Source organism: Lepidochelys kempii, chromosome 8 (assembly GCF_965140285.1).
Source record: "Lepidochelys kempii isolate rLepKem1 chromosome 8, rLepKem1.hap1, whole genome shotgun sequence".
NCBI lineage: Eukaryota > Metazoa > Chordata > Testudines > Cheloniidae > Lepidochelys > Lepidochelys kempii.
The window spans coordinates 79,382,215-79,398,171 of NC_136387.1; the positions used below are offsets into that span (position 1 = coordinate 79,382,215).

General features: G+C 41.7%; 1 protein-coding gene across 1 annotated transcript; it reads right to left on the reverse strand.

Moving 5' to 3' along the window:
- Positions 1-1,573: 1,573 nt before the first annotated feature.
- DNASE2B (deoxyribonuclease 2 beta) lies at positions 1,574-15,400 on the reverse strand. The gene is made up of 6 exons (XM_073358231.1): positions 15,285-15,400; positions 9,917-10,094; positions 6,723-6,804; positions 4,966-5,127; positions 2,651-2,848; positions 1,574-2,056 (listed from the first exon to the last, which is right to left on the reverse strand). Exons 1-6 carry the CDS (start codon positions 15,395-15,397, stop codon positions 1,713-1,715), a joined length of 1,077 nt encoding a protein of 358 aa, XP_073214332.1. The 5' UTR covers positions 15,398-15,400; the 3' UTR covers positions 1,574-1,712.
- Positions 15,401-15,957: the final 557 nt, after the last annotated feature.

Here is a 15,957-nt window from a genome sequence, read left to right on the forward strand (position 1 = left end):
AGGGGTCGGTCCTGGGGCCGGTTTTGTTCAATATCTTCATAAATGATCTGGAGGATGGTGTGGATTGCACTCTCAGCAAATTTGCGGATGATACTAAACTGGGAGGAGTGGTAGATACGCTGGAGGGCAGGGATAGGATACAGAGGGACCTAGATAAATTGGAGGATTGGGCCAAAAGAAATCTGATGAGGTTCAATAAGGATAAGTGCAGGGTCCTGCACTTAGGACGGAAGAACCCAATGCACAGCTACAGACTAGGGACCGAATGGCTCGGCAGCAGTTCTGCGGAAAAGGACCTAGGGGTCACAGTGGACGAGAAGCTGGATATGAGTCAGCAATGTGCCCTTGTTGCCAAGAAGGTCAATGGCATTTTGGGATGTATAAGTAGGGGCATAGCGAGCAGATCAAGGGACGTGATCGTCCCCCTCTATTTGACATTGGTGAGGCCTCATCTGGAGTACTGTGTCCAGTTTTGGGCCCCACACTACAAGAAGGATATGGATAAATTGGAGAGAGTCCAGCGAAGGGCAACAAAAATGATTAGGGGTCTGGAACACATGACTTATGAGGAGAGGCTGAGGGAACTGGGATTGTTTATTCTGCAGAAGAGAAGAATGAGGGGGGATTTGATAGCTGCTTTCAACTACCTGAGAGGTAGTTCCAGAGAGGATGGTTCTAGACTATTCTCAGTGGTGGAAGAGGACAGGACAAGGAGTAATGGTCTCAAGTTGCAGTGGGGGAGGTTTAGGTTGGATATTAGGAAAAACTTTTTCACTAGGAGGCTGGTGAAACACTGGAATGCGTTGCCTAGGGAGGTGGTGGGATCTCCTTCCTTAGAAGTTTTTAAGGTCAGGCTTGACGAAGCCTTGGCTGGGATGATTTAATTGGGGATGGGTCCTGCTTTTGAGCAGGGGGTTGGACTAGATGACCTCCTGAGGTCCCTTCCAACCCTGATATTCTATGATTCTATGATTCTATGAACACAGCTACCACTCTGAAACCTGACACCTAGAGTAGAGCACCCATAGGGGGACACATCTCAAAGAACCATCGTTACTGCACAAAGTGAGTAACTTCTTCATGCACTAAAATCACCTCTGAAAAATTGAGAAATTATGGTTTGAAGTGTCTGCTTGCCTCCTTGTCTGTATTCAGTCATGTTTGTTAACTCTAGAACATGATCCAGGTCCCACTGAAGTCAGTGGAAAGACTCCCATTGACTTCAATGGCTTCATATTAACTTCACCTGAGCAGGCCACAGGTGACAAATATATACAGTAATGTTTATTATGTTCATTAATCCTGCAGAACCAAAACAGCTTATGGAGAGTGAGCTGGATTCTGTTCTCTCTTACGCCTCATCAACAGCATTGCTTACTAAGCACCAATCAGTTACATCTATGCGCGCACCAAAGGCAATTGGGTTGTGTATGTGTGACAGGCAGAACCTACTGTTGAAAAGGTCAGAGAAGGAAAGAACAGAGCTTGATTCTTAGCATCCTGATTGAGTTTACTGGGCTGGAAGCTAGAAAAAAAAACACACCAAATTTTTTACTTGTAAAAAGTTGAGCACTTTTATTGCAGAAATGATTCAAGAGACAAACATGGAACCTTACAATGCCATTTTTCAGAGCAGAATTGCACCTGAAGGGGAATCTCCATACTCTATGTAATAGGTGGGTACAGTGTTTGAGAACTGTGGTTCATTCATATCAGGAGTTATTACAGCTATGGTAATGGAAGATCATGTGTCTGAAAGCTTTGTAAATGTACTGATTCTGGGTACAAATGAAACCACCACTTCTCCAAGCCTGTTGAGGAGCACGGTTTAAGTCTCCAATGCACGTCCACAGATCTTCATATCTCCAGGAAACACACCATTTAGAATGATCATAATAGGAATGGAAAGTGGAATTCCCTGGTGTCTTAATGAGGTTTATGTTGTAGACGTGGTGTTGGAGAGAGCAGTTTGATGGAAGCTCCTGTCCATCATGCTGCCAGGATTCTGCTAACAAATCTGTCTGCAACTGTTGAGCCATCCAGGCTACGTAGATATCTGTGTAATTTCAGAAGATGTGGGAAAATGATGTTTAACAAAGACAACTGAACAAAAGTAGTTTGAAACAGTCTGACTAATATTCCCTTCCCCTCTCATTTTCTAAGCTCTCAATCTCTTAGTTTTTGAGATGTCAGTAGTCCTCCAACCACCTTAGAGTCTTCCAGAGAAGAGACAGCCTGAATCTCTAATGCAAGGAATAAGCAGGGAAAAGCAAGCAACCAACCAACCAAACACACACTGGAAAAGAAATCGTTCATACCTTCTTTGTACATGCTGAAGCAGCAAAAAAGAAATACACAAGCCCATCTTTTTCCTTTGAGTAGTAAAAGTAGAGTAGTTTTAAGAAGATCCCTATACTGAACACCTTACAATACAAAGTGCCATGCAGCTTTTCTCTTTGCTCTGTCTTGCTATTAGTATATCTCCTATTTTGTGTATTTGTTAGTGGTTTCCAAAAGTGTCAGTATTATGATGCAACAATGTTCCCTACCCACTGTTATGTTCCTGTCTGTGGTTGAACTTGTTTCCCTCCAAGAAAATGCTTTGTTTGTTTCCCAAGAACGTGTATTTGATAAGGACAGTTTTTCTTACCATCAACAAAAAAGTGTGATTTAGCAAAGTGGAGGAAGTTTTCTCCCTGGGCTGACTGGAGTTTGGAGAGGTGGCGCCAAGGGACTAGAGGCAGTGCAGAACCTACACAGAGCTTTTGCAGATTTGGGAGGTCAAGCTGAAAGATGTCAGGGATGGAGCAGTTGTAGATGTTTGGATTGTAGCATAACAACTGTTTGTCTGAACAAAACCAAAGACATTAACAAGTACAAGATTAGGAAATATTAAAGATAAGCGATTAAGTTCTAAAGTACGGTTCTAACCTGACAAGTGTAACTATAAATTTGGTGCCTTTTCACTCCTCACATCCTGTCTCTTTAGTATGTTCAAGGTCAGATTTACTGACTTTAGTGACAAAAAAATATTTCTACTGCTTTTTATTCCTATTAGCCCTGCAGGTCAACACAGCTGAGAGCGTAAGCTGGGTTCTATTTCCTCTTGTGCATCACCGACAGAACAGTGAGTGAAGGCCTCAGTCCTGCAGACACTTCACACACACAAGCAGGTCACATGTGTAAAGTTAAGCAAAGACATGTCTGCAGGATCAGGTTCCAGTCATTCCACCTGTGAAACCCCTTTCCCAGCAATAGGGCTGCAGAAGGGTCACTGTGGGTAGATCCACAAAAAGATGTAAGTGTCTAACTCCCACTGTAGGTGCCTAAATTCAAAATTTAAATCCTCAAAACCCCTGCTTTGCTGCTGCCTTATACTGTAGGTACCTATGTTTCTACTGGTAAAGTCTTCTAGGTGCCTAATTTCAAATAGCCAGAGCATTCACGCAGGATGTGGTCGATCCAGTTTCCCCTGCCGGATGTGGGGCAGGGACTTGAACTCAGGTCTCTTACTATCCAGGGGAGTTCCTTAATCAGTGGGCTATGGGGCAGTGGTGGGCCGCCGCTTCCTGCAGCTCCCATTGGCTGGGAACGGCGAACCGCGGCCACTGGGAATTGCGGGCGGCCGTGCCTGCAGACAGTCAATGTAAACAAACTGTCTCACGGCCTGCCAGCAGATTACCCTGACTTGGTCACATGCAGCCCACAGGTTGCCCACCACTGCTATGGGGTATCTGGGCTAGATGTTTCTCAGACCTTCCTGTTGAAGTTTGTACAAAATACTTACATATACATTGGGCCAGGGAAAAAGGGAGAATGGCTCTATAGCCCAGTGGTTAGGGCACTCACCTGGGAGACTGAGGTTCCAGTCCCTGCTCCAGTGATGCTGGGCTTAAGGGCACCACCAGTGGTTTTTGCAAGAAAGGACTAACCTGGCTTAGACACCTAAATCTAGGAGAGTGAATCCCATGTAGCAGGACGTGCCTCCTGTTAGCTGCCTAGCTCTCTTTGAGGAACAGGACATAAACCCCACCCATCTCCTCAGCATTTCCTATTTGCTAATTTATATAGTTTCTCCACTCCAACATGTTGGCTTTTGTGAATCCCATTCTTAGGTGCCTATCCCTCCCAAGCATTGTACAGGGAGCCTGGGCACCTAACTCAGGGCTGTGGATTCCAATAACTGGCAGGGCACCTAAAATTCAGGGCATTGAGACACTGAGTTTATGTCCACCTTTGTGGATCCTTCTGCAGCCCTGTTGCTGGGAAAAGGGTTTCACAGGTGTAACTGATTAGAACTTAGACTGTGATCCAGGGATGTAATGTGGTCTGCAGCATCTTTATCACTGAAGATGTGTGATCAGGAAAGAACAGAAGTTGACTTTCAGAATCCAGGTTGAGTTTGCAGCGCTGGTAATTCAGTGAGTCATCTCTCGACTTGTAAACCGAGCACACATGATATGAAAAGCATTGAGGGACAATGAACATTGCATCCCACAATGCTTTTTACAGTCACTTTTCAGCGCAGAATTACATTCTGAGATACCTGCCAGTAATCAAAAGATTTATTTCCATTTGTGTTAGTATTGATATTTTATGTGACAAAAGGTCCTCATATAAATTCCTGTCTTCCCACCCCTGCTATTACTACATGCCATATTTTACCTGGAGAAGAGCTCAATGTAGGTCGAAAACTTGTCTCTCTCACTGACAGAAGTTGGTCCAATAAAAGAAATTACCTCACCCAGTTTGTCTCTCTGATACCTTGGGACCAACACGACTACAACATTGCAACATATTTCTGATGTATCAGTGCTGTTACTCCAGCTCCAACAAGGCCCAGTGGTGTTTTAAATCATGAAGAAAGTTTAAATTATTATTATTATTAATGACCATTATGCATTTTTACAAAGCTTTACATTTTCAAAGCCCTTTACACACAAACTGAGGAGGAGGTTGTCATACCTATTTCTGCAAACTGGTTATATCTGAACGTTATACAGATGGCCATCTGTGCATTTTGCTTTCCGGTTGGTGGATATCCATAACCCTCCTCAGGAAATGGAGGGAACAGAGGGATGCTGTGAATCCCCCAGAAACCTTGTGATTTGTCCAAGAGCAGAAATCCTGTCAAAGTACAGTTACTGCAGATAAATTAAGAAACCCATCTAGGAAATACATAAGAACATTGTACTGTTCTAATACCAGAGGGCAATACAATTCAAGTTGGATGGTAATGTCCTATTTTAACTTTATTTATGCTACTATTATATATTACCTTAATAGATAATAAGTCAACAACACTACTTTGCACACCTACGGTGCCTCCCATTCAAGGATCTCTAAACTTTTCACAAATATTATTGCATTAATCCTCGTACCTCTTTTTGACCCTCGTACCTCTTTTAGACCCATTTTATAAATGTGGACTCCGAGGCATAGAGAGGGTAAGTGACTTGTCCATGGTGTCCCAGAAAGTTTGTGGCAGAGCTAGAAATACAACCCAGCTATTTTAGTTCCCATTGTATTGCCTTTCTACAGCATATTTTTTTCAAAGGATCCCAAAGCACTTTACAAACTATAAATACAGGAATCAGTTTACCTATCACCAAAGTGCAGCCATCTCTATGGAACAGAATCACTGATTCATGACAATGCTACATTACATGCTAGGAAAGAAAATGATTAATACATTCGCCAGTGGAACCTGACTGGAGCTGATCCCCTACTTCGGAAAAACACCATGGGATCTTTAACGAGCGCAAAGGCCAACACCTCCTTTCTACTTCCCATCCAAATTATATTTAGAAATCTAACAGCATAAGAATAATGGCATTGACTCTGTCTCCACATCATAGCACCTGATCCTCAGCCAGCCTGAAAGGGATTCATCATGTAAGAGAAAACTACAATGTCAACATGGTGTCCACCACCATTGAGCAAATCCCTCCCCAAGCGGGGCTTAGAGGAGGCAGCAGGTGGGGGGAGAAATTGGTCTCACAGCAGGCATACTGCCGTGGAGGCAGAGAAGAGACAAGGTTTCCAGGGACCTCATCACATCTGCAATCTGAAGATTTAGGGGAGTCGAAGACTCTGCTCATTCTACAGGGAGTCTGACCAAATCTGGCCCCCTTCCTCCTTGGAACAATTAGAAATTCACTGAGTCCCCAATTCAGAAACCACATAAGCATGTGTTTAACTTTAAGCATGTGCTTAAGTCCCAGTGACTTCAGTGGGACTTAACCACATGCTTAAGTCATTTCCTGAATCGTGGGCTCAGTTCCTTAACCTCCTATGGAATTTTCCATTGGTAGAGCAGAATTTGGGGGTTTGTATTTCTCATTCTGTCACATAGGATAGTTGAAAAGCTGTTGCTGTCCCAGCCAGTGTTGCTGGCAGCACAATGCGCAACTGGGCAAAGGGCAGAGTGTGGCTCTCTCCTTGCAAAAAGTGAGGAATATCAATTTCAGCGCCTGTGAGAAGGGTGTAAGGGCACTATAGATGTGGAGCTGCTCTATAGCACAGATGCCGTGAAGAGAAATCCAAAAAAAGTAGATACAGCATTGGCATGTGTTAATATTACCCACGCCACAAACACTACCACACAAACCGCTCTTTCGCTTTGGCCTAAACAGGGGTTTCATTTTCAATATATAGAGCTAGATAAAGACAGAAATTCTCATCCATAAAGAAAAAAGCAGAGAACAGAACTATCCCTGTACCTTTAGTGTGTCCTTGTTTCCAGCTGTAATGCTTTGAGTGAGGGACATCATCATTGTATATCACATAGACAGTGCTGTCGTTCTGCAGAGAAATATCCAATTTGTGACACATTAAATTCAATGAAAGGAAAGAGTATTTCTATTTGTAACAGAATAAAGAACTTCAGAGATGGAAGACTTTGGGATAAATTCTCCTCTCACACTGCTGCAACCTCATTGATTGTAATGGGGTTAGAACTGGAATAAATTAGAACAGAATACAGCTTTGAGATTTTGATTCTTTCATGTAATATGAAATGCAACCAAAAAATGCATGTTCTCCTGAACAGTAGAAGAGGCCTTCCCAGAGAGATGGCTAGGTCAGATATGTGCAACAACACGATTTGTAAGCACTTTATTGGGTAACAACCTGCAGTGCAGCTTTTTCTTTTTCTTTGCAATCTGTTGTTGATTTACAACCAGATGTTGGAAAAGTGTTTATCAAATGCTTGTTTAGGAAATGCAGCCATGCCAACTGTTCTTCTTTAGGAGGAACAGTCCTAACTTTAACAAGGCACACATATTCCATCCTGTCCTTCCTAAAAGTTCTCTTTGCCTAATCCAGTGGTTCTCAAATGACGGCCCACAGGCCGCTTGCGGCCCAATCAGCACACAGCTGCGCCTGATGTAACATCCTCAGGGCCATACAGGTAGTATATACTATGTGGATGTGGGCTGCATAACACACAGAGAGCTCCATATGCAGCCCACAATGGTAAATAGGTTGAGAACCACTGGCCTAATAGTTTTCAGTAGAGTTTAGAGGTGTTTTTCTCCCCATATCTTGGCAGAACTGAAAGATTAGTAACTATTGGCTACATTCTGGGATTGTAAACAGCGTCTTCCACTTACAAAGCACAAGGATAATGCAAATATTTGATTGACTTCTTGAAATCTCTCCCATACACAAATTCAAATAAACTAAAAATGTTAAAATAATGTTACTGGTCTAATCTGAACCCACAAGAAAAATGCAAAGACATAGCCAAGATTAACACTCAGTGTCTAATTCACCCCTTTGTGACCAGAGATGGGGGAAAGTGATGGTACATTCTCTAGATTATGGACAGTTGTGAAGTTACTCAGAATTATAGGACTAAGAACCACTGTGCTCAGAAAAGTAAGGAGGAAAATGTACATACTAGATTATATGGACAGCAAACAATAGTTACACACATAAAGCTTAATTCTGCCACCTATATTCAGGTTGAGCTTGATTCTCCACTTCCTTGTACCTTGTATAGTCATTTATATCTGTATATAGTGGGTGTAAGATGTTTGGATCTAATACCATTTTCAACCACTTTGCACAAGTCTAAATGACTATGCAAGGTGCAGAACAGTGGAATATCAGGCCCATCAAACAGTATGTTGCATTGCAAGTAGCCATATTGATTTCAGTGGGAGTACATGAAGATTCAAATACTGCTCAGCATGAGTAAGGATGACAAGACAGGACCCATAGGGACAGTGTAATAATCTGAATTTTGAATATCTTTTCTATTGGCAATATATTATTTATCATAATTCTTTAGTATTTGTATTGCGGTAGCACCTAGAAACCCATCATGGACAAGGAAACCATTGCACCAGGTGCTGTACAAATACAGTCCAAAAGACTTTTCCTGCCTGGAACTGGGCTCCCAGGAGAGCCAGCTGAGGTCACTCAATTAGGGCGAACTGCAAAGAATGGGGCAGACAATCCTCAAAACTGGTGGATATTCCAATACTTAGATTTAGTAAGCCAGCCCCAATTAGCTTCTGCTATACTTCACGGGTTACTCAGAAGTCCATAACACAGTTCCCTTAAAGTAACCCAGCCTCAGGCCTACACCTAGTTACCCAAATCAGATATAATGAGGATTAATAAAAATCTTATTTAATCATATAAGAGAAAAGGTTCTACCAATCCCAAAGGATTGGACACATTACCTCCCAGGTTAATGAATATTCCAGATCTCACCCAAATACAAGTTTACAGACAATTCTTATTAACTAAACTAAAATTTATTAAAAAAGAGAGAGTATGGTTGAAAGATCAATATACATACAGACATGAGTTCAATTCTTGAGATTCATATTCATAGCAGAGATGGTGAACTTCGTAGTTGCAAAGAGTTCTTTTAGAATTTAGTCCATAGGTTACAGTCCAATATCCAATATTATATTCAGGGTGTACCAGCTTAACTGGGATTTCAATCTTATGACTCAAACTTCCCCTGAGGTAGCTTAAGGAGATCTGAGATAAAAAGGATTGGGATCCAAGGGTCTTTTATACAGTTTTCTAGCAGCCACTTGACCGTACAGTCCTGGGTAAACAATAGGCTTTTGATGTAACCTTCTGTTTCCTAAGCACCACCAGTAATTAGTTACACAAATTAACATAAGGCAATTTATCCATTAGTTAGTCTATCACAAACTTCAAAGAGACATATAGACACTGACATTATTTCACGCAAGATTCATCTAAATATTAATATTCCATTTTGATTTCTGAATTAATAAGTGACAGACAGGAACTGTTTGTTTACACGGCTAACGTTTATGAGTACACACAGACAATTAGTATCACTTCTAACAATATTAGTTTGCATTTCAAAGTTCTAGCCAATCTAACATTGAATGGCCCTCATTACCATTCGCATACTTTCTAATATGACTTTAAAGGTTGGCTTTGGGTCATTCAGCCTGCAAACTGTTTGACCCTTTCTGGCCGTGTATTATACTTTGTATAAGATTTGTTGCAATTATATAACAGTGGTAGCAATAATGATTTGCATGATTATATTTTAATTAGACAATGTCACACTGTCCCAAAAAGCTTACAATCTAAGGAATCCTTAGCAATATTTAAACTGTGAAAGGTTTTACAACCCAGAACTTGCTCAAATACATAGGGCCTTCCAGTAAACCTGCAAGCAATCTGCCCTCCTCTATGAATGTTTTCAGACCTGTGTTGGTGCAGATCAGTCAATGTATTCCTCTTTTTTATTAATATGAAATATTTTAGTTGAACCTCATCCATCAGGTCACACAATGCTTATAAACACTTATTTTGGCTCAGTCACTGGTTTCATTTCATTTACATTTTAGAAGTGTTTTTTAAACTATAATATAAAGAAAATGTGTTAAAATGATAATAAAATATGCCTTGCCTTGGATTTATGAGCTTCATAAAGTTGGTTTAATGTTTGCCCCAGGGCACTCTGTGTCATATTGATCAGGAATTTACTCAACTGCCAAGCTTGCGTCAAAGAATCCATGTAAATGTACTCCAGTCCAGTCCCGGGACTCTCTTTTCTGATATACTTTGGTAACTTGTAAAGAAGAAACCTGAAACAATGAAGGATTATTAGTAATTATAAATCAGTCCATTGGGATGGATAAGCCATAGCCCCTTCTGCCTTGTGTCACATGAGAGATTTGAGTCAACAGGGCCTCCCGCAGAGAGAACTGTATCCATGAAAATAAACTTCAACTGAAAACATTTTAAAAGTATGTTTCAAAAATATAAAAATATGTAAAACAGAAACATATCCACAGCGTGAGTCAGTGTTCTGTGATTGCCATTGTGGATGGCAGACTTACACAGCTTTGCTTCAGCGGAAACAAAAGCCTTAGGCAACACTCAGCCCTAATGTAAGTGTGTGTAATTCCATTGAAGTTAAGGGAGTTAAATCCACTTACAGTGCGCCTGACTTTGGCCCTTAGTATTCTAGACACCCTGAAGCACATCCATTGCTATTTAGAATAGTTTGCAGTGTAACTCTACACTGAAAATTGACACTGTCTTATTCAACAATTCTGCTCTCTGTTTGTGTCACATCTGGTGACAGAAAATCTTTTTTATTGCTTTTTACATGTTAGCCCTTCAGAGCCCTAACACAGCTAAAACAGAATGAGCAAGATTCTATTCCTCTTTGTGGTTCATAAACAGAACTGTTCAGTAAGTTTCAATCAGTTACACCTGTGAAAAGGTGCAGAAGGCAATGGGGTTTCACAGATGTTGCTAGGAGTCTAAGGCTATTTCTACACTTGCAGAGTTTTTGCACTGTAAGTTTCATCAGTGATAGGGAACCGGTGAAAGTAAAGCACTGGTTTGTGTACTCACTTAATTCCTCAGGCATCAGAGAGTACTTCCATTACTGATGAGAACAGCACTCTAGGGCAGCTATTCCACAGTGCAGCTCTCTCCAGTTTGAAGATGGGTCTTGTGGGAAGGGGTGTGTGTGTGATCACGGGGCATCCTGGGTCCCTGCACAACCTCCTCTCCCCAAAGACTGATCAGCTCCAGTAGCTCAACATTGCTCCAAGCAGGAGATCGTTTGCTCCCTGGAACAGGCATTGTCACCTGGCCAGATAAGTGAGGACTTGCCAAGAAAACAGGAAGGGGAGTTCCAGGGGCTTTACAGGGGGAGGGGTGGATGTCTGTTTACCGGGCATCAGAGCAGCAGAGCTGCCAGCCAGAGTGGTCGCCTAGGCACTGGGGGAGATCCTCCGGAGGCTAAAAGCTGTGTAAATAGGAAGAATGTGTCTTCACTTGCACATCACTGCAAAAGCATCACCGGTAAGAGCTGTATGCCTCTCGTGGAGGTGGTTTTCTTTTTGTGGTGAAACTTCTGAGTTTCACTGCAAAAAGTCATTGGCAAGTGTAGATGCTCCCATGGTTTTTGCGCAAAAAAGGGACTTTTCCCACTTTAAATGGCAAAGTTATTGCCTGTGACTGAATTTTGAGTTAATAGAATTAATGTCTCCGCTCTTAACATTTTTTAGTGTGCTACTTACAAACTGAATATTTTAAATTACCATGTCCTTTGTTTGGACAATTATCAAGATACTGCCTAACCTTGGCTGCATCCTGGAGATGCTGAGTGCCTTCTGTGAGGTGCTGAGGGTCCCCAAATTCCGTTGACTTCAGTGGCCTTCAGGACACTAGCACCTTGAAACAGGAAATCAGCATCTTACATAATTTGACACCTTAGGTCCTGTTCCTATGAAAAGATTCCAGGCAGTATTCAAATGAATGAAGAAGAGGCACATTCTGCCCTCATTACAGATTACTGATTTTACAATCCTTTGTGCAGATTAAACTTTTATTGAGTACAGAGCAAGTTTTACACAAGTAAAGATTACAAGATTAGCTCCTAAATGTAATGTAAATACCTGGGGACATTTGACAACTTGTTCCCTTGAGACAGAGTTTATTCCAGATGAGTCTTGGGAACATAATTGTTGCCACAGTAAATCAGACAAGTGATCCATCTAGTTTAGTATGAAATGCTACAGAGGAAGGTGCAAGAATGCCAAAAATAAGCAACTATGGAATATTGTAGAATGAAACCAAAGATATTGAATACTCAATTCACCCTGCTGCTAACTGAATACTGTAAGTAGAATTCAGTACAATTTGTTCTATAGCACGCAATTGTCTTTTGTGCGATAGGAAATTTTATGCAACAGTTTCACTTCTGCTCCTCATTGCTACTTCATACCACACAAAATCGGAATCAAGTAACCCTTGAATATTTTTTTAGCAACAGGCCTGAATTACCAAAAAAGTGAAGTGTGTGGCCTTCTTGGTCAAGGAGCCATACTTCAAAAGAAATTTCCCACTTTTCCCCCCTTAAAAACTTGATTCTTTGTATCTTTGGACCCAAACTTGTAAACTGATCTACACGGGTTCACACTGATGCAGGAGTCCACCTTCACAGATCATTTTGCAGGGTTGGGGCCTTAGCTACTTGTCTCTGAACATTTAAAATGTCTTAAATTGTCATAGAATCATTTCATTGCTAACACCCATGATTGTGTAATATAAACAATATAACTGAATAGCAAAAATGTACAGGCCTAAGGGATATGATGTCTCATAAATCTTTAATAACAAGCACAGGAGAGGAATTTTCCTGAGCATCTGGACTCTGTAAGTTTATGTGTTTAGACATGTACAAATCCTACGCTGAAGGGAATGAAAAGTGATGTTGTCTTTACCGTGTTGACAGGCTGTGCTAAGGATCTGACCCTGCAAACATTAATTATTATTTTAATTATTGTAGCACCTAGGACAAGAGCCCATTGTGCTAAGCAAACACAGAACAAAGACAGTCTTATGAACTATGAAGCATTGACTTCAACGGCACTAGTCATGTGCCGAAAGTAAAGCATGTGCTCACGTGTTAGCAGGATCAGGGCCTAATTTTACAAGTATGTTACTTGTATCAATCTGTAAGAAATGACTCTTTTCTTTTTAAAATTGGTTGATGTTTATCGTTAGTGATCAGTGTTTCTAACAGTACTTGTTCCATTGCTAAGACCTGTGATTAGATTTATGAATAATAATAATAGTTAACACTTTTCATGGTCAAGGTGCATTATCTAATTAATCAGTTTAGTGATTTAACACTGTAAGCACATTGCTGCCAGTTACTGCTGCCAGTTCTAGTACTGGCATTTCTGGAGACTGACTGCCCCAAGTGACCTACAGTCCCAGAAGATGACATAGAATCATAGAATATCAGGGTTGGAAGGGACCTCAGGAGGCCATATAGTCCAACCCCCTGCTCAAAGCAGGACCAATCCCCAACTAAATCATCCCAACCAGGGCTTTGTCAAGCCTGACCTTTAAAACTTCTAAAGAAGGAGATTCCACCACCTCCCTAGTAATACATTCCAGTGTTTCACACCCTCCTAGTGAAAAAGCTTTTCCTAATATCCAACCTAAGCCTCCCCCACTGCAACTTGAGACCATTACTCCTCGTTCTGTCATCTGCTACCACTGAGAACAGTCTAGATCCATCCTCTTTGGAACCCCCTTTCAGGTAGTTGAAAGCAGCTATCAAATCCCTCCTCATTCTTCTCTTCCGCAGACTAAACAATCCCAGTTCCCTCAGCCTCTCCTCATAAGTCATGTGTTCCAGTCCCCTAATCATTTTTGTTGCCCTCCGCTGGACTCTTTCCAATTTTTCCACATCCTTCTTGTAGTGTGGGGCCCAAAACTGGACACAGTATTCCAGATGAGGCCTCACCAATGTCGAACAGAGTGGAACGATCACGTCCCTTGATCTGCTGGCAATGCCCCTACTTATACATCCCAAAATGCCATTGGCCTTCTTGGCAACAATGGCATACTGTTGACTCATATCCAGCTTCTCGTCTACTGTAACCTCTAGGTCCTTTTCTGCAGAACTGCTGCCGAGCCATTCGGTCCCTAGTCCGTAGCGGTGCATGGGATTCTTCCATCCTAAGTGCAGGACTCTGCACTTGTCCTTGTTGAACCTCATCAGATTTCTTTTGGCTCAATCCTTTAATTTGTCTAGGTCCCTCTGTATCCTATCCCTATCCTCCAGTGTATCTACCTCTCCTCCCAGTTTAGTGTCATCTGCAAACTTGCTGAGGGCGCAATCCACAACATCCTACAGATCATTTATGAAGATATTGAACAAAATCGGCCCGAGGACCGACCCTTGGGGCACTCCACTTGATACCGGCTGCCAACTAGACATGGAGCCATTGATCACTACCCGTTGAGCCCGACAATCTAGCCAACTTTCTATCCACCTTATAGTCCATTCATCCAGCCCATACTTCTTTAACTTGCTGGCAAGAATAATGTGGGAGACCGTGTCAAAAGCTTTGCTAAAGTCAAGGAACAACACGTCTACTGCTTTTCCCTCATCCACAGAGCCAGTTATCTTGTCCTAGAAGGCAATTAGCTTAGTCAGGCATGACTTGCCCTTGGTGAATCCATGCTGACTGTTCCTGATCACTTTCCTCTCCTCTAAGTGCTTCAGAATTGATTCCTTGAGGACCTGCTCCATGATATTTCCGGAGACTGAGGTGAGGCTGACTTGCCTGTAGTTCCCAGGATCCTCCTCCTTCCCCTTTTTAAAGGTGGGCAGTAGATTAGCCCATCCTCTCTTTAATCACAGAACAGCACTTTCCCACACTCTGCTTGTCAATATGCCTCAGCCTGGATCCATCTGGAGAGGGTTCAGTTTTATTTTTCAATCAATTCTTGGCCACTGAGCTGATATGGCTACGGAAGGGGGTCAATTCACGCCAATGTTTTGTTATGATACAGACACCTATGAGGACTGGCCTAAGACTGAGATAATAACAAAGAGTCCCAACTTTCCTACTTTCAACCAAGTTTCCTAGCAGTGAAAAGCCACTTTCGCAACAACTCACTGTAATCTGGGTGCTACCAATGTTGCTTGAAATGCACCTGACTCCCAGAGGCTTGCCATAAGAACACAGCTTGCATGCTCACTTTGATCATAGGAAATTAGGTTTTTTTTGTCAACCAATGATCATTTTGTAGTTAGTCATAATGCAATGATGAATTAGTTACAATGAAATTCAATCAGATTTCAGTAATCTACATTTCACTCGCCAGACATAGTTCAAAGGCTACCTCCAAAGTAAAAGAGACTGAGACACAAATTTATATGCATTACAGTTCTCTGATCCATCTACTTAATGATTTTACATTCCAAAACTTCTCCATACATGTTCTTTACCTACCAATCAACCGGGTCACCATCTTCACTTCTGCAGGAAATTTCAGCTGCCCACAGGGACCTGATGGAACAAAATAACAGCAAAAAAGCACAACTCCATAAAGATCCTGCAGTCATTTCTGGTCTCAGCTCTACAGAATGAGCAAACTGTAGATTTTAAAAGGAGAAGTTGTTTTGTGAAGTGCATTTCTCTTGTTTGATTCAGTTTCAACCCCATCAGCCCTCAACACAATGTTTCACAGCAATAAAAACACATTTCCCAACCAGCTGCAGTGCTGCAAAGCACTAGTGTTCTTATGAGATGCTAAGCTATGGGGTCGTTCCCTTTTCCAGTACTATTTCTGCATACAGAGCATTGGCTCTCTCATCTGGTATTTGGTGCACAAAATGTGGATAATACATATTTTACATTTTGAAGAGATTGTTAGGTTTGGCTGACCTCTCCTATTGTGAATCTTTTTTGCATTTGATTGGACCGGACCCCCTGGATTCTGTAGCCCTAACTTTGGTAGAAGTATGAATTCAGTTCTGGATCTGAACTTTGAAACTTGGGTCTCTCTTAAATTTTCTGGTGGAGTCTTTTGTCTGACAAAGCCAACGCTGTTCTCACACCTGTCTGCAAGTACCTTTGTGGTAGGACAGCTGTGCACTGTTTCAGAATATAATAAATAATAAAT

Bases quoted from the DNA above. Each gene is read 5' to 3' on its own strand.
- DNASE2B (XM_073358231.1), bottom strand. From the start codon at position 15,397: ATGACTGCAGGATCTTTATGGAGTTGTGCTTTTTTGCTGTTATTTTGT. The intron at 10,095-15,284 runs GTAGGTAAAGAA...TCATTGTTTCAG, and splicing joins GATGGTGACCCGGTTGATTG to GTTTCTTCTTTACAAGTTAC. The intron at 2,849-4,965 runs GTATGACAACCT...GGTTTTGTTCAG, and splicing joins TAACCAGTTTGCAGAAATAG to ACAAACAGTTGTTATGCTAC.